The 24103-nt window shown below is 37.4% G+C and overlaps 1 protein-coding gene across 1 annotated transcript in view; it reads right to left on the bottom strand.

Annotated features, from left to right (window-relative positions):
* LOC150087339 (uncharacterized) overlaps positions 1–24103 on the bottom strand; it is a 353008-nt gene that overhangs the window by 167647 nt on the left and 161258 nt on the right. Inside the window, exons 12-13 of the mRNA XM_090372447.1 lie at positions 20969–21142; positions 18327–18494 (exon numbers count right to left, since the gene is read on the bottom strand). Of these exons, the coding sequence (XP_090228573.1) occupies positions 18327–18494; positions 20969–21142 (342 nt within the window). The remainder of the gene's footprint in view (positions 1–18326; positions 18495–20968; positions 21143–24103) is intronic.

Here is a 24103-nt window from a genome sequence, read left to right on the forward strand (position 1 = left end):
TCCCTCCTCCCTTCCTGTCCTTTCTATCCTTTCTGTACACATTGTACTTCCGAAATTTCAATTCTGCACTGCTTATGTCTGTGTGACACCACGTCTCTGACATCACAACAATATCTGCCTTTGATGTCTTGACTTTAAGACATCAATGACATCACTTCAAGCTCATCAAATTTATTAACTATACTCCTAGCATTGGTGTACATGCAAGTATACATGCACCTGTTTCTACTCTTAGTTACCCTAACACAGCCCATGTATTTACTTGTTCCACTATGACTCCCAACAGTCCTGGAAATCCCCATTGCCTTGCTTTCCAGGCTGCTGCTCAATTGCATTTCAATAGAAGCAGTGCAAGAATCACTTTCATCTCTGCCAGCAGCTACTGTTAATGTATTAGCCCGCGTATCCCCCCCTCAAGCTAGCAGTTTTCCGACCCACCTAACTCTGCCTCGATAGCATCAGCAAGCAATCTTGCACCCTTTCTATTTAAGTGTATCTCATCCCTGTAGAATCAGTCTCTCTTGTTAACAAGCACAAACCAACCTGAGGAAAATTCTACCCCTTGAGCCTTGCGCAATCTCTCCAGGGCCGAATTGATAGACAAGGTTCTCATATACTCCCTCCTATAATGTTTGGGCAGAATTGCAGACACTTTCAAATTTAACCCTAACTAACGGCTTTTTTCTAACATTGACCTGTACTTGATGAGGGCGCTGACTCTCTTTAAAAGTTACAGCTGTCAGTTACAGGCTCCGCAAAAACGATAAGTGTTTGCCTTTTATTCACATGATTGTTATTTTATATTGTACTTAATACGTAGTCATATAGTTATAGTTACGCTGGTTATTTTTTATTTTAATTTAGATAAAGAGTTTTTGTGGATTTTACTTACGATAGGTAAAACCGTTATTTCGTTTGATTTTTGTAGCCATTGTTTTTGTATATAGTGGTAGGGAATTCAAATTTTTTAATTGAGGTAGCTAGGTAGCTCTAAGGCATAATTATATAGTAATATGCTTCACTGTTTCTATTTAATAGTTTCTATTCAAATACTATTGACATTTAATTTATTGATTTTATTAATTTAAACTACCATGCCCCAAACTAGAGCAGCAAAGCAACGGGCACAAAGTGGCAGGAGTGCTGTGACTCGGGGGAGAACTGAGGGGGGCGATTCTCCAACGCATCACAGCCTAAAAAAATGTCTTTGTGTGTGCGCGATGTAAGGAGTGTAAGGAAATCAGGCGACAACTCAGCGTTGTTATGGGAGTCTATATGAGAGTCTATATGGGAGCCTATATGAGAGTTTGATGGACAGGGTGGATGCTCTCGAAAGATCTAAATTGAGGGGCCCGTCAGGCTCTCAGCTGCCCACATCAACGCCAGAGCTTGCACTTGGTCATCACGCAACACAGCGGCAACCCCTAAGGCAGAATGCGCTGGTCCCACAGGAACTAGTAGTTGTTGGTGACTCTATTGTCAGGGAAACGGGGAACATGCTTTGTAAAAAGGATAGGTGGAACAGGACCAGGGTATGTCTGCCAGGGGCAAAGGTTGATGACGTTGTAGAGCGGATATCATCTTTCAAGGGCACAAAAGGTGATATAGTTGTACACATTGGCACTAATGATATTAAGCGTAGGAGACCGGCGGAATTACTCAACAAGTACAGGTCACTGTTGAAAAAAAGCAGTGAAATAGGGTTGAATTTGAAAGTGTCTGCAATTCTGCCCAGACACGATAGGAGGGAGTACATGATGAGAGCCTTGTCGATCAATTCGGCCCTGGAAAGATTGTGCAAGGCTCAAGAGGTAGAATTTTTTTCAGCCTGGACTGTACTTGTTAACAGGAGAGACTGCTTCTACAGGGATGGGATACACTTAAATAGAAAGGGTGCAAGAATATTTGCTGATGCTATCGAGGCAGTGTTAGGTGGGTCGGAAAACTGCTAGTTTGGGGGGATACAAGGACTAATAGTTTAACAGTAACCGCAGGCAGAGGTGAAGGTGATTCTTGCACAACTTCTATTAGAATAAGAAGCGACCTGGAGCGAGGGGTGTTGGGTGTTTCAGGGACGGATGGCAGTCATCATGGAATAGTTGGGTATATGGGATGTGTTAGGGTAACAAGGAATAGGCATAGGAGCATGTATGCTTGCATGTATACCAATGCTATAAGTATAGTAAATAAATTTGATGAATTTGAAGTGTTGGTCAAGACATCAAAGGCGGATATTGTTGGGATAGCAGAGACGTGGTGTCACAAAGTTATAAGGAATGCAGAACTGGAATTTGGGGAGTACAATGTGTACAGAAAGGATAGACAGGACAGAAAGGGAGGGGGTGTTGCTGTTAATTAAGAAAAACATAAAATCAAAGGAAGTGCACCCAGTTAATATAGATGAACAGTGCTCTGTTGAGTCAGTTTGGTGTGAGATAAGCACTGCAAAAGCAAAAATAAGAGTAGGAGTGTGTTATAGGCCTAATGACTTGAATGAGTACAATGAACAATTGTACAGAGAAATAGAGTGGGCTAGTAAATCAGAATGTCTTATAATGGGGGATTTTAACTTCCCAGATATTGACTGGAACTTGTGGGTTGGTCACTCACACACTAGTCAGACGTTTGTGGATTTATTGGATGATTGTTTTCTGCAGCAGCACGTTCGAGAGGCAACCAGAGAAAGTAACACTCTTGATCTGGTTATCAGCAGTGATCATTCGTGTATTAAGAATTTGCAGATAAAGGAACCACTAGGTGGCAGTGATCACAGTGTGCTGAAGTGGAATTTACTCAAAGAGGTAACCACCGTCAGGGGTAAAGGAAAGGGTTTTTGCTTCCGTAAAGGGGAGTACAGTGGTCTCAGACAGTTTTTAAATTCTGTACAGTGGGATCAACTGACGATGTTACAAACAGTAAATTCTAAGTGGGAAGCATTCAAGGAATTAATCGTGGAAGCTACTAGACTTTTCATACCGATTAAGAAATATTGTTCAAGGTTTAGGCCTAAATGGTTATCAAATGAACTAATGAGACTCGTGACAGAGAAGAAAAATGCATGGGATGCATATAAATTATCAGGTGACGCAGAAGCCTGTGGCAGATATAAGCTAGTCTGTAATCAGGTCACAAAGGAGGTTCGGCAGGCGAAGGCGGATTACGAGAAATCTTTGGCAAAAGATGCTAAGAAAAACAGCAAGGATTTCTTCACTTATATAAACTCTAAAAGGAAGGGGATGAATATGATTGGTCCACTTGACATCGATGGTTCGACTGTTGATGATCCTGCTCAGATAGCAAACAAACTGAATGAGTATTTTGCATCTACATTCACACGTGAAGAATTATTACAGTTTGAAAATGGAAGAAGGTTATCAAATTGTAGCAGTGTGCTTAATGATTTTGTAGTAACTGAGAGCAAAGTGGAGGAGAAATTGTTGAAGTTAAACATAAGAAAGGCACCTGGGGTGGATGGGATCTATCCAGTTATTTCAAAGGAGCTGGCAAAGCAACTAAGCAAACCCTTAGCCATAATTATGAGAGCATCCTTGGACTCAGGGGAGGTTCCCACGGACTGGAGATGTGCAAATGTATCCCCAATTCACAAAGGTGGATCGAAGGGTGACACGAGTAATTACAGACCAGTTAGTTTAACTTCTGTTCCGGGTAAAATAATGGAGTCACTGGTTAAAGATGCATTGCAGGATCATCTAGACAAGACTGCAGCAATAATTCAGACACAGCATGGGTTTGTTAAGGGAAAGTGTTGTCTGACAAATTTGATTGGTTATTATGATGTGGTCACAAAGGAACTGGATGCAAAAAATAATTTTGATATCATATACTTGGATTTCAGGAAAGCTTTTGACAATGTTGCGCATGGAAGACTACTGTACAAATTGGAGCAGAATGGTATTAAGGGTAAGTTGCTACAATGGATAAAAGGATGGTTAAGTGGGAGAAGACAGAGGGTGGTAATCAATGGGTGCTGCTCTTCGTGGACTAATGTTATTAGTGGAGTACCACAGGGTTCGGTGTTGGGTCCACTGTTGTTTTGTGTATTTATCAATGATATTGATGAAGGTATATCAGGCTTAATGTCGAAGTTTGCAGATGACACAAAGGTTGGCAGGGTTGTTAATGATAGTAATGGCAGTGTGCTACTGCAACAGGATCTAGATAATTTGGGCAGATGGGCTAAGAAGTGGCAACTGAAGTTTAACCTTGACAAATGCAAAGTACTGCATATGGGTAAAAGTAACCCCAGAGAAACGTACCAACTGTGTGGTACTACACTTAAGGTGGTAGAAAATGAAAAAGATCTGGGAGTAATTGTGCAGTCAGATATGAAGTTTTCTGAGCAATGCAGACAGGTTGCTAGGGCAGGTCATGGGGTTTTGTCAATGATATATAGGAATTTTGCTAGCAGGGAAAAGGAGGTGATTGTCCCTCTGTATAAGGCAATGGTCAGGCCACGCCTTGAGTACTGCGTACAGGTCTGGAGGCCTCATTTTAGGAAGGATGTAGATTTGCTTGAGCTTGTACAGAGAAGAGCAACACGATTGGTGAGGGGAATAAAAGGGATCCTCTTACCAAGAGAGGCTTAAGTTCTGCAAATTGCAGTGGCTGGAGACTAGGCACCTGCACGGTGATCTGATTGAGGTCTATAAGGCCTTGAATGGGTTGAGCACGCTGAATTCTGATGGGATCCTTCCACTTGTTCAGATTACGAACCTACGGGGACATAAGTTCAAATTAAGAAAGGAGAGACGTAGAATAGATGTGCGCAAATTTGCCTTTAGCCAGCGGGTGGTTAATTGCTGGAACAAACTTCCATCTGTTGTTGTGGAAGTTGATAGGTGAAATAAATTTAAGGAGGAACTGGACAGGCATTTGGAGGGAATGGTGCGATTTTTTTTTTTTTTTTTTTTTTTTTTTGGCTGATGCTGCATAAGCTCATACACTTGCTTTCTTGCATCATGTGCCACTACTTCTACTACTACTACTTGTTAAGTTATTATGCCAGTCTCCTACTCTTAATATCATTAGTACCAATGTGTACAACAATATCACCCTTTGTGCCCTTAAAAGACGATATCTGCTCTACAACATCATCAACCTTTGCCCTTGGCAGACATACCCTGATTCTGTTCCACGTATCGTTTTTGCACAATACGTGCCCCGTTTCTCTGACAATTGAGTCTATGACAACAACTAGTTCCTTTGGGACCAGGGCATTCTGCCTTGGGGGTTGCCACTGTGTTCCATGATGTTCAAGTGCAAGCTCTGGCATTGATGTGGGCAAAGGATCTACATTATAGCTTACTTATTTCTTGGCTGTTTTTCACACAGAAATTAATAGTCCTAGCCCATGGAGATCCTGGGTACCTTCAAGTTAATCTGCCTTCAGTACAGGGGCAGCTCATTGATAGCCACTGCGGAAATGCCGCACCCTCAGCCTTTTAAATCTAAATATACAGTCAGAGTTATATGAAATTTTGTGAAGAACAATGCAACACAATGAATATTTTTATTAACAGGTACCGCATATAGTACATTCAACCTCTTTTTCCAATAATCATTTCAATAATAAATGAATAAAACCACGAAACTGTTTTGAACTTTGACGTGTAACCGTAGGAGGAACTGCTCGCTCTGCAGTTCCAAATTTTGGTCCCAGTGGTTCAGTCAATACCTAGTTGGCAGGTTGCCAATATACATTTTTTAGATGTGTCAAAACAAGGCAGAGGAACTGCGGAGCGAGCAGTGCCAATCTGAACAGTGCACCAAACCTGAATATGAAAGCTATTAATCTATTTTCAACAAATAAAAATTGAAGAATGGATTTTATTTTTAAATAAAATTTCAAGATTACCCAAGTCTGTTAATGGTAAGTGTCCAGTTAATGTTTTATAGTATTTTTAACTTGCTTATTATTATTACTATCTATGTATACATGTCTTATAACAAAGGCAATTTAATGTAACTTTAACAAGCAGCAACCCCATACATCAGAGTCACGAGCTACCACTGCTTCAGAAAGATACAATGTTTTTACTTATGTTTTACAAAGAATACTGATGAGAAATTCCAACTGTTAAATGTCCTGGTTGATGGCTCAGAGGAAAATGCAGGATATTGTGAGAACAAAATCCATTATGTTGGCACCTAGCTTTCTAATGAATGGCTCAGATCAAGCTAGGAGAGAGAGAGAGAGAGAGAGAGCTCCGTTTGACCACAACTTAACAGAGAGTGAGTTTGTTTGACCACAACTTGAAATAAATGCTCTCCAGCCAACTGCTAGCCAGTCTAAATCACAGTTGATGCAGATTATTATTTCAAGTACTTATTTAAAGTTAGCTGGAGGTCATTCTTGTGGCTGTCAGTGATAAGATAACTGATATGATGATCATTTGGCTGGATTCAAGAGCTTATTCTGTAGAGCTGCCCACTTGTGAGAGAAAGCCCTTACAAAAGGGGGAAGGGGATGAATACTCCATACAACTATTCTATTTGGAAAAAAATATTTTTGTTTGGTGTTATAACTATAACTGAAATAATTTCTATAGGTGGTTCAAGCATGTATTGTCTGCTATTCAGTGATGCATTCATACTCCAATATTCCACCACTTATCATTAACAAACGTTTGGTCTAAAACAGTGATGGGCAACCTCCGGCCTGTGTACGTGCATAATCTGACCCATGTTCGTTTTTAAAATACAGGGTGTTTCATAAATGATGGTCAATAACTTAAAGGTGAAAAGTACAAGCTAAAATAAGCAAAAATGTCCCAGTGAACATCGGGCCACAAATGAACCGTTTTCGAGATAATGCACATTTTATGTTAAGATCCACCACTGACTATGGGAGCACTAGTTAAGCAAAAAGCTGTAAATCCATGCTGTAATTACATGTTATGGGATGTTACAAAAGGTGTTCAAAATGCTGTCCTTCAATTCATACGCAGCTTTGTAGTCTTCTCTGAACTGAGTTGCGAATCCTCTCAGGCATTCCTGGGTCATTTCTGATTTGCTGAAAGGCTCCTTCAACTCAATGCTGCAATTCCTCAACTGTGTTAATGTCAGAAGTGTACACTAAGCTTTTTACATGACCCCAGATACAAAAATCCACAGGATTTAAGTCTGGTGATGTGGGAGGACACATTACAGGCCCACCTCTACCTATCCACCGTTGACCATACCTTCTAGTTAGATACTGAATCACAACACAAGCAAAATGTGCTGGTGCACCATCATGCATAAACCACATGTTCTGGCATTGCTGAAGTTGAACATCATCATCATCAAGGAAGTCTGGAAGCACATTCTGCAGGAGCTGAAGGAACAGCTCTCCTGTTAGCCTGTTTGGCAGAAAGTGTGAACCAATTAGATGGTCTCCTAGTAGTCCTGTCCAGACATTCAACGAGAAACTTTGCTGATGTCATGACTCATGAATTTCATTAGGATTTTCGTCGGACCAAATGTGACAGTTATGAAAATTAAAAATACCATCACGAGTAAACCCAGCTTCGCCAATGAACAAAATGTTGTTTAAAAATTGGGAGTTCAGGACACTGTTGTTGCATCCACTGGCAGACGTTCGCTCTGGGAGGGTAATCTGTATTGCTGAGACCTTGTACACGCTGGATATGGTAGGTGCACAGTAATTAGCGATGTAAAATTCGTTACACACTGCTATGACCCAGTACACACTCTTGCAGAGCAACTCACCTTATTGAAATTCCTGGATTTTGTTCTATTCTTTCTAACACCCTTTCCTCAACATCAGGTGTTATGCTTCTGGGTCTACCTGCTCGTACTCCACGTGCGAAGCACCCTTGTTCTCTAAGACGTTGATGTATCCTGATGAATGTGCATCCGATGGGCTGCCTTAGGCAGGGAAATGCTTCTTGGTACAAACGTGCAGCCTCAAGTTCACTGTGGTTGACTTTACCATACATGAAGTGCATGTCCACATACTCTTCATTGCTGTAATCTCTTTCCATGTTGACTATCCTTTGACAAGTATTAGTATGCCTGCAACGAGCATTGAGAGAGGGGAAAGGGAGAGAATGAGCATAACCTAACTTAAACAAACAAGTCAGTGATGGATCCCAACTCTGTACAGTTCACCATGTCAGTGGTGGATCCCAACTAGAAATGTGCAATATTTCGAAAATGATTCACTTACTACTCAGTTTTCTGCCTGTTAGATCCGATTCTCTGTCATATATATATATGTTTTATGATAGTTATTACAATAATATAATTATACCACAAGTTTAGACAAATACACTAACCATTTAAATAAACTGATTTAATGATAAAATAATACAATAAAAACGATACAATAAAACTGTAAAATAATAATTTACCAAAAACTGATTTACTTTAAAACAAATAAAAATGAATTGATGAATTTAAAATACATTAAAAATTTTTAAATTTAAAAGCGATAAAATACCATTGAAGCTTTCGGGAGCATCTGCCTTCTTTCTCAACAATAATGAAGTTCAAGTGACACAACCTTAAATATCAGGCTCACGGCACATGTGTCTGACCAGGCACATGTTCAACACTCTCTTCACGTGTGCTGGAACCGGAAATGGTCTGGGAGTGGGGCAAATTAAAACGTTTGTCTCTGGCAAGGACCACAGCTTCCAAAAGAGGGTGGAGCCGAACTCCCCTATCTCTATTCATACTATTATTACCAGATGACCCAATCCACAAACTCTCCAGCCACTTACGGTCCCAGAACCTATGCACCCAGTCAAGGATGACAGCATTCTCAGGGGATACCTATTGTTGTTTTTCCCAATAGTGCTCGTCAACGGCGGACTTATTGAATTCTGCGGTCTGTATAGCTCTCATATGTTCCCCCAGACGGTCCTTAAGTCGTCGCCCTGTCTCCCCCACATACCGTTTCCCCACAATCCGGGCATTTGATCCCACGAACAATCCCACTACTAGAGTCCCTAATAATGGGGTCTTTAACCTGTGACACCACTGTGCGCAATCTCTGACCCGGGAGCTGCACACAGCGTATCTGAAAGTCACGAAGCATCCTAGCAATGCGATCTGACAAGCCTGGATAGTAGGGAATATAAACTGTGGTAAGCGGTGCAGGCGGAACTACCTGATTATGCTCCACTTCTCTATTATATTTATCAATGACCCTCTGGAGGTAACCACATTTCATAAGATCCATCATAACTTGCCCAATTTCTTTCTCTCCCTCCTCAGAGGTACTACAATGTGTCCTCACCCTACCCATAAGTGACCTAGCCACACTATTTTTATGTTGGGCAGTCCGAGCCGACTTATAGTGTGTGTGTGTGTGTGTGTGTGTGTGTGTGTGTGTGTGTACTGGCCCCTACACATTGATTTCCTATAGACCTTAGTTCTAAGCCTGGGGTCTTCCCCGTACACCATTATATCCAGAAATGGTAGGGTGCCGTCTACTTCTACCACAGGGTAAATTGTATGAAAGGAGAGAAACCATTGAGAAAACTAACCACATCTTCCTCTCTCTCCCCTTTTTTACTATAGTGAACGTGTCATCCACATAGCGTTTCCACTTACTCACAGGGAACTCCAATCTCGCAAAAATCCTATTCTCTAATACATTTGGTTGGAGATTGCACACAGTAGTGTCACAGATCAAAGACCCCATTACTAGGGACTCTAATAGTGGGGTCGTTTATGAGATCAAATGCCCGGATTGTGGGGAACGGTATGTGTGGAAGACAGGGCGACGACTTAAGGATCGTCTGGGGGAACATACGAGAGCTATACAGACCGCAGAATTCAATAAGTCCGCCATTGCCAAGCACTATTGGAAAAAACAACATCAGGTATCCCCTGAGAATGCTGTCATCCTTGACCGGGCGCATAGGTTCTGGGACCGCAAGCGCTGGAGAGTTTGTGGATTGGGTCATCTGGTAATAATAGTATGAAGAGAGATAGGGGAGTTCGGCTCCACCCCCTTTTGGAGCCTGTGGTCCTTGCCAGAGACAAATGTTTTAATTTGCCCCACTCCCAGACCATTTCCAGTTCCAGCACACGTGAAGGGAGTGTTGAACATGTGCCTGGTCAGACACATGTGCCGTGAGCCTGATATTTAAGGATGTCTCGCTTGAACTTCATTATTGTTGAGAAAGGAGGTGGATGCCCCCGAAAGCTTCAATGGTATTTTATCACTTTTAAATTTAAAAATTTTTAATGTATTTTAAATTCATCAATTCATTTTTATTTGTTTTAAAGTAAATCAGTTTTTGGTAAATTATTATTCTACAGTTTTTTTTGTATCGTTTTTATTATATCATTTCAATATACTATTCAGAATTATTTTATCATTAAATCAGTTTATTTAAACAGTTGGTGTATTTGTCTAAAGTTGTTGTTGTTTGTTGTTGTTTTTTGGTTTTTAGGAGCATTAGCAACTAAGGCCATATTGCTCCGGGAATATGCGGTGGTCATTCCCTGACCTTTCCGCATCCTCCGTTTTTGGTGGTGACGAGCTCGAACCCCGGTCTAATCAAGAAGCGTGTGCTATGCACTGCTGCTCCTTCCCACCTGGCTACGGAGGCGCCTTGTCTAAAGTACCCCAACCTTAGAGGCCTTTTTGCAAATATAATTATAAAAATTACATTTCATAATACAAATTATATATATACAGTATATAATTTTATTCTTTATATAGAGGTACTCAGTAAACATCAATTATAGATCACCATAAAATTAAAAAGATACTGTATACCTTTTTATAATGAAATAAACATATAAATTTTTAAAAAAATAAGTTTAAGTAACTTATCTATTTAAGTAACTTATAACTTATAAGTAATAAGTTTAAGTAACGTTTATGTAAAACCCAAATTACATGGCACCCCTGGAATGTTGTTGCGGCACCCCGGTTGAAAACTACTGACTTCAGGACACATGTTTACTAGGCTTTTTTTGCATATTGTAGTCCGTACGGTTCACCTTAAATTATTGACCATCACTTCTGAAACGCCCTGTATATATAATAAGTGGCCTGCCGTTTATTATATATATTTTTGAGTTAATGGAATTTCTGACGTAAATTTAGAAAATATTCCTCGCATTGCTACGACAAATATCGATTCACTGATAAAAATAAACAGTATCAAATCTCTCATTAAATATTACAAAAATAAAATATTACAATTTTTGTTACTGGAATTGTATTTGTATTTTGTTACTACCATTAAAGGGTTAAAGGGTTTCACAACGTAAGTGGTGCCCGTAAAACCTATCTCACATACCAAGAAGTCATGCTGGTCAACTGCTTTCCATAGCTAGTCAGAAGATTAAGGGGTATTCCCAACATGGATAATAGCCTCTGGTCAGCCTGTGTTGTGGTTCCAATTAATAAGTGGATTGATAAAAAATCTGCAAGAAATATGGTCACGTGAATTTCAAGATATTGTCGGATATGCTGCTACCACAGCAGAAGAAATGGATATATCAGCTACATTTCCAGATGAAAGAAGAAGAAAGAAAGAAAAAAAAAAAAAAAATGACACTTTATGAATCTTCAGACGATTTCAATTTATCTGCCGAACAATAATTTTGTATTGAAATTAAATACATTTTGGATGTTCTTATGAATAACATAAGCACTAGATTTAAAAAACTGAATACTATTTCTTCAGATTTTGATTTTTTATGTGGAACTTCACTGCATTAATTAATAAATCTGCAGGAGGCCGCTTCTGACCTTGCATTAAAACAACACAGATTTAACCGTACTTTTATCGCCTCCCCCATAACCATAATTTTCAATCTCACTTGAAAATTGCCCCCCACTGAGAGAAACTGATAATTTCCATAATTTCTACTCAGTTTAAAAAATTGAAACTCTCAGTATACACAAACAGAAGTATATTCTTTGATTTCCTACCTTTGGCGTTCAGCAAAAACTATTAATTCATTCGAAAACAGCAAAAATGTGCGACCACATATCAATTTATGAAATTACGAGAGCAAAAAATGACGGCAGACATGTTTTATCTTGTTACGCGTTACTGCATTAGTCAAAATTCCCGCTTCATTTTTCTACAACGAATCAACAGACGCGGAGATATAATTGACTGGTCAAGCTTACGTCATTAGCGTTACCATGGTGATCCAAGGAGAAAAAAAAGTAAACAACTTTCGTGGAAAACAAACAGTTGAGCATCATTACTTGCGAACAATATTTTGCATGGCGCTTTCACAACATTTTGCTGTACTGCTTTTCGTAATGGTTGTACGAAAGAACTGCAATCAATTGTTTTTGAAAAACTAAAATATCGCATTTCCTTTCTTCAATGTGTATTGTATCTACTAACAAAAAATTAAGGAAATATAAAAATATATATACCACAAGGAACGCTCAGGTCAATAAAACACTTTTTTGTATTTCTTGAGCTCACTTGCAATATTTCCAGAGGGAATATTCATTAGTACATGTTGATTGGACCACAAAGAACTTTCCCAATTTGGTATATATATATATATATAGAAGCTGAATATAAATTCCAAATATCGCTGTATAGCTTGTCCCTGGATGCAAACGACTACGGTAACTTTCGACTGACTGGATGTTTTTGCCTTTTACAGATATATTTTATTGGTTTTTGCTGTAAAATCAAACAGTCCTTTGTTGTTCCAAGTAATTCCGTATGTTCTGAGTACGCAAATGGCTTTTCCTTACAATTGTGTAAAAACTCTAATTTTCATCATCTGAACTCAACTTAGAAGACAAAAGGATGGTAAATTAATATTCCGGATTACCCCAAAGTCGGGGGATATTGAAGAAAGGAACGATATTTTTGTTTTTCAATAGATAATCAAGCTTTTTTTTTATTAATTTATTTTATTTATTTATTTATTTTTTTTTTTTTTGCATTTTTACTTTCTAACAACATTTTCTGTTCCTAACGTGTACTTGTCAATTACTCTTTTGAAATAGTGGCAAGTGAACTGCATTATACATTTCAAACATCGCTGTATAGCTGTCCTCGAATAAAAATGACTACGGTTACTTTCCTTTGAGTGACCGCCTTGTACAGATGTTTTATTGTGGACACTTCCTTCCATAGGAAAACATCAGTATTCGTTCTTTTATTGTACCTAAAGTAATTCGTTATGTTGGCGGAAACCGTTTTTGCTCCTAATTGAAGTAACACTTTAGAATTTTGCCCAAGTCGATTTTCTGCACATATTGAAAATTAGAAGGGCAGTAAAAGAGTTGATAATTGGTGCCATTGGTGGGCAGCATTCAGATGAACAAATTTTCGGTTTATACTCCAGATGACCACACGGTCAGAGTTCCCGAGAGAGAGAGAATACAAGAAACCGCGCGGCATTTAGCAGTCACGGACTTGATTGTGTGAAATTGCTCGCCATAAACCACAGCAAAACAAGAGAAGTGATGGGGAGAAAATCTGTTTTTCTTTTTATTACAGCTCTGAACAGATGACCATGGATTTATTCGTCTTCTGTACTAAAACATAATTTCTCCCTTTGCAATGACATCACAAAGTGTAACAAGCAAATATTTTCTAACCGATACTTTTTGAGCAGCCATTAGCCGCAATCTGTTAGCTTTGTATTCTTTGAAATCTTGCATTTTTGCGAAGAATACATACTTCAAGAAATAGGCCATTATTCGTAGCGTATGATTTTTTTTTCTTTCCTTCGATGCACCAGTTTTCGAAGTTTATAACGCATCTATAAATAGACATATTTTCTCGAAATTTCATTAGAAGATCAAACCCAGAAAACTGCTGTTCCGATATTGTTTACTAAAATCAATTACAATAAAGCAAACTTTTTTTTTTATCAAATGCTTATCAGTTTTACACCAGTTTTTTTCCATTTCCATCATGAATTTCCTTGATTTTCTGTTTGTAGGAGCAATACACGTTGAAGAAAGGAAAAACGATCTGTTCGCGCTTCAATAAACAGTTTCGATAAAGCGAAACAGTAGCAACTGTTTCGTTTTATCAACTAACAGTAGCTCGCCCGTGTCTTCTTTTATTTTCTTAGCGTCTGAAGTAGCCGCGTGGTGACATAAAACGCCGTTTGGCCCTCTCTCGATGTAGCTGTATCTAGGAAGTGTGATGTAACCGCTGGCTTCTTTTTCACACCTCGCTCCACGAAAACAATTTCGCTCTGTAAACAGAAACTCCCACTCCAAAACAAACAAACAAATCAGATATCGGGTTTCATAAGCCATAGGCTAATTTGGGTGGGGTTAGAAAAATAACAGAAAAAGGCCTAAAAAAATACACACAATGTCACATTCGTCATTTGCGCGAAATTCAATAGAAATTTTTGAAAATTGAAGTGGGAAAATCGAAGAAAACAGTTCTGGCTTCACCTATAGCGAATTTCAGCTGTGTCCATAGAGTAAAAATTATAGAATTTATTAGTTGACCTTTGAACTGGGTCCACCAAACCCGAGGAGATAAAAGTACGGTTAAATGCATCAGATATTTCAAAATTTGTGTTTTGCGAATTCGGTGGTATATAAAATCTGTATACCTCTTTTAAACTTCTCCAATTTATTCACAAGTATTGTCTGATTGAATCTTATCCAAACAGAAATAGTATTACGAATTTTTCTTACTCTGCCTGTAACAGTAGCTTCTTATGAAAAGTCCTTCAGAACACTTAAATTGATTAAAAATCACATTAGATCAACAACTGGACAAATACGACTAACCAACACATCATTTATATCCATTGAAAATCACGTTGCACAAAACATAAATTATGATGAAATTACTGATGATTTTGCTTCGGCAAAAGCATGAAAAATTAAATTAAAATAATACATCTTCACTGTGTAATTTTAGTTTATGTTATAATGTTAAAAGTACTCTATATTATATTTCGCATATTTTGTTTCTATGATTTTATTCAAGATAGATAAACAAACTATCTTGCATTATCTGTGACTTTTTCATTTATTTGTAGTTATATGTATTTTCATTGTAGTTTATATAGAAACAAAGTCTCCGTAGATATAAATGAATATTTGTAAGTTTCTTTGATATTTTTGTTTTGTTATATTGATTGTCTTATTTAAATTATTTTATTAATAAATATATGCAAATCATTGATCATTGCAATAGTAATTTTTATAAATTCATAAAGACTGACTACCTGCACATAACAGGGGCATACTTATATTACTTTTATCCCAGGTATAGCATTGCCTAGTTCCGTCTCTGTGTTAAAGCATCTTAAAGTTAATAAACTTTCTAATCTCGCCATATACACTGATATTTACTATTCTATTCCATTTCCATATTGGTATGAGTTGGTCTGTTGCACACAGAAAGTTTGCTCACTGATGGCTTCATTCCAGCACACTACTGTTTCAAAAACTCACAAGTCCAACTTAATAATATTTATTAATCCCTTTGTGAGTGGGTTTCTGGACTGTCTGCAATTGACCAAGACTGATTTTTGTAAGGAATCTGCTGCAAGTTTGTAAAAATTCAAGAATCACATACACAAATGTTTTTATATATCAATTCTTTTTCCTTCTGAATCTACAACTGAACATTATAGTGGGATTAATGTCAAAAAATAAAATCAATACCAAAATTCTATAAAACAAAATGGAAAAAAAAAAAAAAAAACATAAAAAATGTTAAAAATCATCATTACTTATTTTTTCTATACGATATTCTCTACATTTATGTATGTATTATTTGATCTCTTTCATGAACTTCTGACCCAAATTGCAGAGAATTTCTTCAATTTCAGCCTGTGTAAGCTCACACTGCTTCAAATCTTATTGAAAAAAGTGTCATCATATGCCGATTTTCAAAATGATTGAAATAAAAATGGCTACTAATATTTGTAAACAATAGTGGCCACAGTTGACAAAAGTCTGTTAAGTTTCAAAAGAAACTGTATATATAGATGTAATCTGTTAACTGCACTGAAAGAACCTGTAAAATGCACGCACACACAACAATGATTGCAAAAGGGTTAATTCTGAATTCATACACACATGATAACAGAAAGATACTTAATAAATTGTAACATATATAGGGAGCAATGAACACCAGACCGAAGTGAACCAAAAAGAAGCAAACGGCAGTGAAAAAACTCTTTTGGTTGGTATACGAGACTTGTAACACCAGACTGACTTTTACCAAAATAGAAATAGAACAGAAGAGTAAACATTAATTGCACATGTTGTGATTAGAAAAGTTTATTGGCTCAGATGCCTTAGATGCAAGATTTTATCTAAGAACACACATATTCTCTTTCTCTCTTTTTCAAATTAGGTACGTCAAATACAAGTAAAGATTTTATCTAGTCTTATGGTCTTAGGATTAAAATTGTAATCCTATGATCATAGGATAACAAGACCATATTTTACTTACGGATAGTAATGCTATCTATACAGGGTGTCTCAAAAATATTGGTACAAACATTTAGGGGAGGTAGATAACATCTAAAGGAATGTGAATCACATAGGAACCCATAACCGGAAACATCACTGTAAGTCGGTACACGGAGCTGTTCATCAGTTCGCGAGAGGGAAAATTTCTGGTTTACTCATTCAAGCAGTAGTCGCCGCACGAAGAGCACGCATCGACATACGAACTGTGAGCTGGCAGACATACACCTAGTGTATGGATTAGCAGAGGGCAATGGACGAGTCGCTCAACGACTGGGAAGCTTTCTCCATATATATGGAGAAAGCTTCCCAGACAGACATGTACCGGACCACCGTTTGTCTGCGCGTGTGCATCAAAATTTGTGCGATTATGGGTCATTTAGAGGTAACAGGAGTAGTGCGGGCAGACCAAGTTCGACGAGAACTCCCGCCATGGAAGAAAGTGTGTTGAATGCTGTCTAGAATAATCTACAACCAGCACGTGCCGTTGACTCTGCCTTAGGAGTGTCTCTTTGCAGTGTACAGCGTGTCTGGCACGACGATTCCTTACACCCCTTTCATCTCCAAAGGGTTCAGTTACTGCTCCCCCAAGATCATCCTGCATGTGTGGCTTTTGCGCAGTGGTTTCTCCAAGAAAGTGTTCATGACTTGAATTTTCCAGCCTATATTTTGTTCACGGATGAGGCTTATTTCACTCTGGAAGGCTTATTCAATCAGCACAATGCTCATGTGTGGGCTCACAACAACCCACATGGCGTGCGCCCCCATGCGGCACAACATCGCTTTGCAATAAATGTGTGGGCAGGTATGGTCGGTGACTGCTTAGTTGGCCCATACCTGTTACCATCCCGCATGAACTCCGCTAAATATCGGATCTTTCTTGAACAAGTTCTACCATGGTTACTTGACGATGTTCCAGGAAATGTGAGACGCAACATTTGGTTTCAACATGACGGGGTGCCTACCCATTATGGAAGGTGTGTTCGTGACTATTTGAACAGGCGTTTTGGGTGTTGATGGATTGGCCGTGGTGGACCCGTTGCCTGGCCCCCACGCTCACCTGATTTCTTTCTGTGGGGGGGGGCCTCAAATCTATCACGTATGAATCGCCTGTGGAAATGGATCTTGGGGCGAGACTCGTCTGCACTGCTGCTACTGTCAAAGAAACTATATGTTCGACCGTGTCCGCCATTTCCATGCTGCGTCGGTGTCACGTATGCATAGCGTCTCATGGTGGAACCTTCGAGCATCTGTTGTAACACCATGAAATGCATCCATCTCATACTCCATTGTTAATATTATGTCAAATAAATGTTTGCTACTAATTACTGTTTGCTACTAATTACTGTCTTGTGTCATTTCTGCTTCTTGTGCCTCTGCTACTACTTTCCCGTGACGTTTCCGGTTATGGGTTCCTATGCGATTTACATTCCTTTAGATGTTACCTACCTCCGCTAAACGTTTGTACCAATATTTTTGAGACACCCTGTATAGTAATATTTATATTACTACATAGTAATTTACTAGTTAGTAAATTACTTACTATTACTATTTAATTACTTACTTACTACTATTTACTATTACTATATAGTAAGTTTTAATATTACTATATATTACTAGATAGTAATGCTAGTAAAATTAAATCTTCAATGTTTCTATGGGTCTATCAGTCATTTAAGAACCTGCATTTACAATGGAACAGGAGTTCCATAATTTGTCCCACATCTTGCAGACAACTAGTAGCAGCTAAATCAGGATAGATATCATAACAAAATGGCTGTCATTAATGCACAAGATCATTCATTTCATAATTAAGCAAGGTATTAGTGTATTTAGACACACACAGCATCATCATATGCCATGTTCAGGAACATGTGACAATATTACTTACATCTATTATCATCTATGACTTTTCCATATAAATGTTCAGAGTCTGAGCTGTTAAAATTCATAATGACTTTCAACTTCCTTTTGTTTTTCTTCTTTTTGTTAGAATTCAAGGTCGGCCAAATGTTTCTCCTCTGTTTCATATATGGATATGTTCTGCTTCCTTTTCTCTCTAAGTAGAGAAAGATAAGGTAATTTTTACTTTTGGAAAAAAAAAAAAGTGAAACAATTAAAACAGTACAATGAATAAAATTATCATATATTTTTATTTTATGAGACTCATTTTTCTTTTATTCTTCTTTTTTTAAGATTAAGAAATAGCAATAATAAATAATTGCTATTTCTTAATCTTTATTTTGAGTTTATAATTTTTAACAATACTAACTGCTAGGAAACATTACCGGCGAGTTGATTAGCGGCTTCTTGGCATGCTAACTACAATGGTCACAGTGCACTGGTTGTTATGAACATATGAAATCTTAACTTACTAACAACACCTGAAATTCTATCAGATTTCACATATGCAATGTACGTGTGTGTGTGTGTGTGTGTGTGTGTGTGTGTGTGTGTGTGTGTGTGTGTGTGTGTGTGTGTGTGTGTGTGCATGAGTTCACATGCCAATTTGCATGTTGTGTGGGCTGAAAGCTCACATAGAACCCTACTCCCTCTGTCTAAATCATATCATAGCATGAGTTTGACACTGGAAAATAGACTATTTTGGGAAGCTAAAGCAAAGTTTATTGTACCAAAAATTTTTGTATGGTTATTTAACAAATGTTCAAAAAGGCTAAGGCTGAAATAGAAAAGGATAATAATACTGTCCACATTAGACCAGTATTTCACAAGCAGATTGGAAAATATTGCTGTGAGAGCATTCAGTACTCTAGTCTAAATTCCAATAATCAAAGTTAGGCTGAAGTACTGAATTTGTGTACTGCTGCATATTCCACTAAAGTAATTTGGAAGTTACAGCTGGGAAAAAAAAAAAAAAAAAAACACTATGGGCGGCTATAGAAGAGAGTTCATTAAAATAACTACTGGCAACAAAATAAAGGAGTAGTTTTGGGAAGAGAGTCATTTCACACTACAACTAAGGAAATCTTTAGTTACTATTTTACTGTAACTTCTCAAAACAGCCTGCATATACTATTATCAAGTTAAAATAGGTAAAAAGTTTTGCTGAAGGTAAAGAAAGCCAACACGAGAACTGGAGCAAAGTACAGGAAACCTACTGGACAAACTAGTTTGCAGCTACCGCAGTTTCTCCCTGCATTCTCAGTAAACAGACGGTGCGTGTTATCAGTAGCGGCAATAGAAGTCGAGAACGATATATTGATTTACACATAGGCATGGCAGACGATGTACTGATTGGTGCGTGACACATCAGATGATATCATAGCGCGTGCGTGTGTGCGTGTGTGTGTGTGTGGATATATATATAGGGATATATTTTTTCACTACGATTTATTATTATTATTAATTACATAATATATATATATATATATATATATATATATATAAAGAATCTTTCTTTCTTTAAGGTCAGGTTAGGAAATATAACGAAAAATAAAGGAACCTTTTCCTTTTTTTCTAATCTAACCTTTAAGAAACGTTACGAAACCTAACCTTTAAAATGTACAAAGAAATCAGTAATATGGTTTTTTTAATAGTGAAAACACTTATGAAATCCAATAATCTTTGTCAGTCATGCCTACGAGTCATGCCATCATTCATTGTCAGTCATGCCTACGTGTCAATCAATATATGTTCTTGACTTCTACTGCCACTACCAATAATACATACTGTCTGTTTACCAAGAACGCAGTGAGAAACTGCAGTAGCGGCAAACCAGTTTGTCTGGTAAGTTTCCTGTAGTTTGCCATGGTTCTCATGTTGGCTTTCTTTACCTTAGTCAAACTTTTTCCTGACTAGTGTATGCCCAGCAATTGCAGATTCAGTGGCCAACTGGAATTTGAGTTAGACTCACTATTAAAAAGCTACCAATGGCCTCTCCTCTTTCACTAGTATTGCTATTATACCAGAGAGTGAAATAGGCATTGGAGTCAATCCCTATTATTATTTTAGTATTTCCTATTTTATATAACAACTTTTAAATAACGACGCTCTTGAATCCGGTATTCTGTGGTTAGGAAACCGTTGATGGCATTCTCTACAAGCAGCAGTAGCATTTCCATCACAAAAACCGTAGACAAACATCATACTGGCATATTCAGCATGTGTGAAGATGTGTAACATCCTTAACAACACTTCTAACACCAAACAGCGTTGGGTTATAACTGCTTCTTGATCACAACTGATTCAGGGAGCTGTGAGAGCCAGTTTCAAGCAGCTGTTTCTCCGTATCTTTTGATAATTGGACACATGTTTATATGAACCTTTTTACTCAGAATAATCGATACTATAACCTCCCAAAATAATTACTATTCCTCCTGAATCACCCTGTATATGCAAACACACCTAAAATCAAACATTTGGATAATTAGATATTTTAATATTTATGGCTGTAATTAAAAAGTAGTCCACTTATTTACATGCAGTAATAAATTTATGCAACTATAATAGTAACTTTTGTCTCTCCTAGAATCCTAATTGTACATAATATACATACACAGCAGTATCACATACTTTTACTGTTTGCTAGAGCACTGTTATTAGAGTCTTCAGAGTCTGAGGCAGCATGAGTATCTTCGGAGTCTGAGACAACATAAGAATATTCGGAGTCTGGGCTAACATGAGAGTATGAGGTATGAGGTTTTGTGTGCTGCCCAATATTGGCAAGTTTTATATTTCTTGTTTTCCCTGAAAATAAGAAATTTTAAATTAAAATTAAAAACACATGCAAAAATATAGAAATCTTGAAAATATCAAAGAATGTCAATCACTTTCTTCAGCAACAAAAACAGTTATCATAACATTTCATTTTCTTTTACAACACAAACTACTAAACGAGAATCATTCACATTCAACAGTTTCTAGGCTTATAATTATCCTTTCGACTAACAATTAAGGACATTTATTCATGTAAAATATGATGTTACTTGCTCATCATACGCTTAATGGAATATATAAATCTAACAGAAATGCATATATCCTTATTAGAACGTTTTGTCATGAAAGTGGTGGTTATGAAATAAAAAAAACATTAATATAAATTTTATTACTGAATTCATATAATTTTAAAATAATTCATATAAATACATAAATATTAATAAATCACTGCGGCTCCTGCCCACCTGGCTACGGAGGCGCTCTGGGCTTTTGGAAATTAGATTCTGAACATATTTTGTTAAATCCTTTTATCCTCAAAGTTGAGACATGTTGTGATTCCCAAAAAAATAAAATTCAAAAACAATTCTGACTGTGCCAATTGCCATTAACTTTTTTTTCTGAGTTAAATTTGGGTTTCCCTTTCCCACCATAATCAGGTTCTAGCTTTCTCAACTATCCTCCACACTGTTAAGGTCATAAAAATGTTGATATTCCAAGAAGCAAATCAAACATAACTCCTTTAAACTGAATAAAATGATTTTTCAAAGTTTACTTTTTTTTGGCAGGCAGTACACAACAAATTTACTGGAACAATATACTGGTTCTTGTAACATGTTTAGCTCTATCCTTTAAGCAAATCAAAAATTTCTTTTGTCTCCGAAAAATATTAAATTTACTATTTTGGTTACAATTTCCATCTGCAGGAAATTTCAGTATCTAAATTTTTAGTGCCCATAACATTTGTTCTGTTGTCAGTTTAAACTCAGTAATGAGCATTACAAACTATAATATAATATAGCTTTCATCCTCATGCCTATTCCTTTAGTTATAAACCAGAATGAAGACATCAATTAGGCTACCTTTTCTTTTCTTTTTTTTTTTTTTTTGAAAATTTTAACTATTTTGCAGCTACTAAAAATTATAACATACTTTTTCAACTTAATGCAGTTACAACCAACTACTACTTTCTTCTCATATACTTTTTTTTTATCATATTTTAACTTCTCTCTTTTCTTTTTCTCTTGATTGTTACACCACACTAGACAGTATTAGTATTAGTAACGGCCGTATGGTGCAAGAAAGCCTATGGCTTATGCTGCACCAGCCAAAAAAAAAAAAAAAAAAAAAAATCCGAACAAAACAATGATAAAAACAAAAAATAAATAACTAAATAATAATAATTAATAAATAAAAAAAATAGTAATAAAACGAAATAAAAAATAAATAAAAAGGAAATTAAACCTATCATCCTATGCGCTTCCCTTACCCGAAAGTACTATCCAGATGACCTTTGAATTTCCCCAAACTGTTGGCCTCTACCACCCATGAAGGCAACTTATTCCAGTAATTTATAACTCGCTGGCTAAAATTAAACTTCCTGCAGTCCAATCTAAACATTTCCCCCGTAACTTGAATTTATGTCCCCTAGTTCTAGCATCATTTATAATCTTGAAAATTTTGTCCTCATTCATTTTACTGATGCCTCTCAGAGCCTTAAACACCTCAATCAAATCTCCTCTAAGGTGTCTAGTTTCCAAACTCTGCAACCCACATATTCAAAGTCTTTCTTCATAAGGACGCCCTTTTGCCGATCTCACCAGGCGAGTTACCCTTCTTTGCACCCTTTCAAGAAGCTCGATGTCTTTCTTTAGGTGCGGTCTCCATACTTGAACACAGTATTCCAAGTGTGGTCTAACATAAGCCTTATATAATGGGATTATCACGTCCCTATCTCTACTTGCAAAAGTTCGATAGATCATCGATAGGACACCATGGGCCTTCCTTGCAACCTGTTTACAATGCTCAGAGAATTTCATGTCTGACCGTATCGTAACACCCAAGTCCCTTTCCTCCAGTACTGGGTTTAGTTGAACTCCACCAAGTGAATAAGTTATTTTGGATTAGTTTCCCAGGTATAATACCTTACACTTTGTTGGATTAAAGCACAGCTGCCATTTTTCTGACCATTCTTGAAGTCTATCTAGGTCTCTCTGAAGAAGCTCAGCTTGACAGTGATCATTAACTACTCTACCAATTTTAACATCATCTGCAAATTTAGACATCACGCCCTCTATCCCTTCATCAATGTCGTTTATGAAAATTAAAAACAACAGTGGTCCTAATACTGATCCTTGGGGAACCCCACTTCTTACATCAACCCAATCTGAGGAATAGCCATTTATCACAACCCTCTGCCTCCTGCCCTGAAGCCATCCTTCTATCCATCTAAGGATTTTCCCAGTGATTCCAACCTGTTCCAGCTTATAAAGCAATCGCTCATGTGGGACTGAGTCAAAAGCTTTGCTGAAATCTAAATAAACAATGTCGAAATTATTCCCTAAATCCATCTCGTGAGTGACCCTTTCGAAATAGCGAACCAGATTTGTTAAACATGATTTTCCCTTTACAAAACCATGCTGAGTATCCTTGAGCATTTCAATTCGATCCAAATGATCCTGAATTCCACCCTTGATCATTGCCTCCATGATTTTCCCTACTACTGAAGTCAGACTGACAGGTCGATAATTTTCCACTTCACTTTTAGAGCCACCCTTATGTATGGGAGATACATTTGCACTTTTCCAATCCAAGGGAATCTCCCCAGAGTCTAGTGATGCTCGCATAATTAGCCTCAGTGGTTCAATGCACTCGCTTGCCGCCTCTCTTAAGATTATAGGGTATATTCCATCAACTCCAGGAGCCTTACTGGTCAGTAGGCTCGAAAGTTTTATCATTAAATTTTTCAGTGTCATAGAACACATTCGCTACTAC

This window comes from Mastigoproctus giganteus, chromosome 4 (genome assembly GCF_048544385.1).
Source record: "Mastigoproctus giganteus isolate SK-2022 chromosome 4, ASM4854438v1, whole genome shotgun sequence".
In the NCBI taxonomy this organism is placed as follows: domain Eukaryota; kingdom Metazoa; phylum Arthropoda; class Arachnida; order Uropygi; family Thelyphonidae; genus Mastigoproctus; species Mastigoproctus giganteus.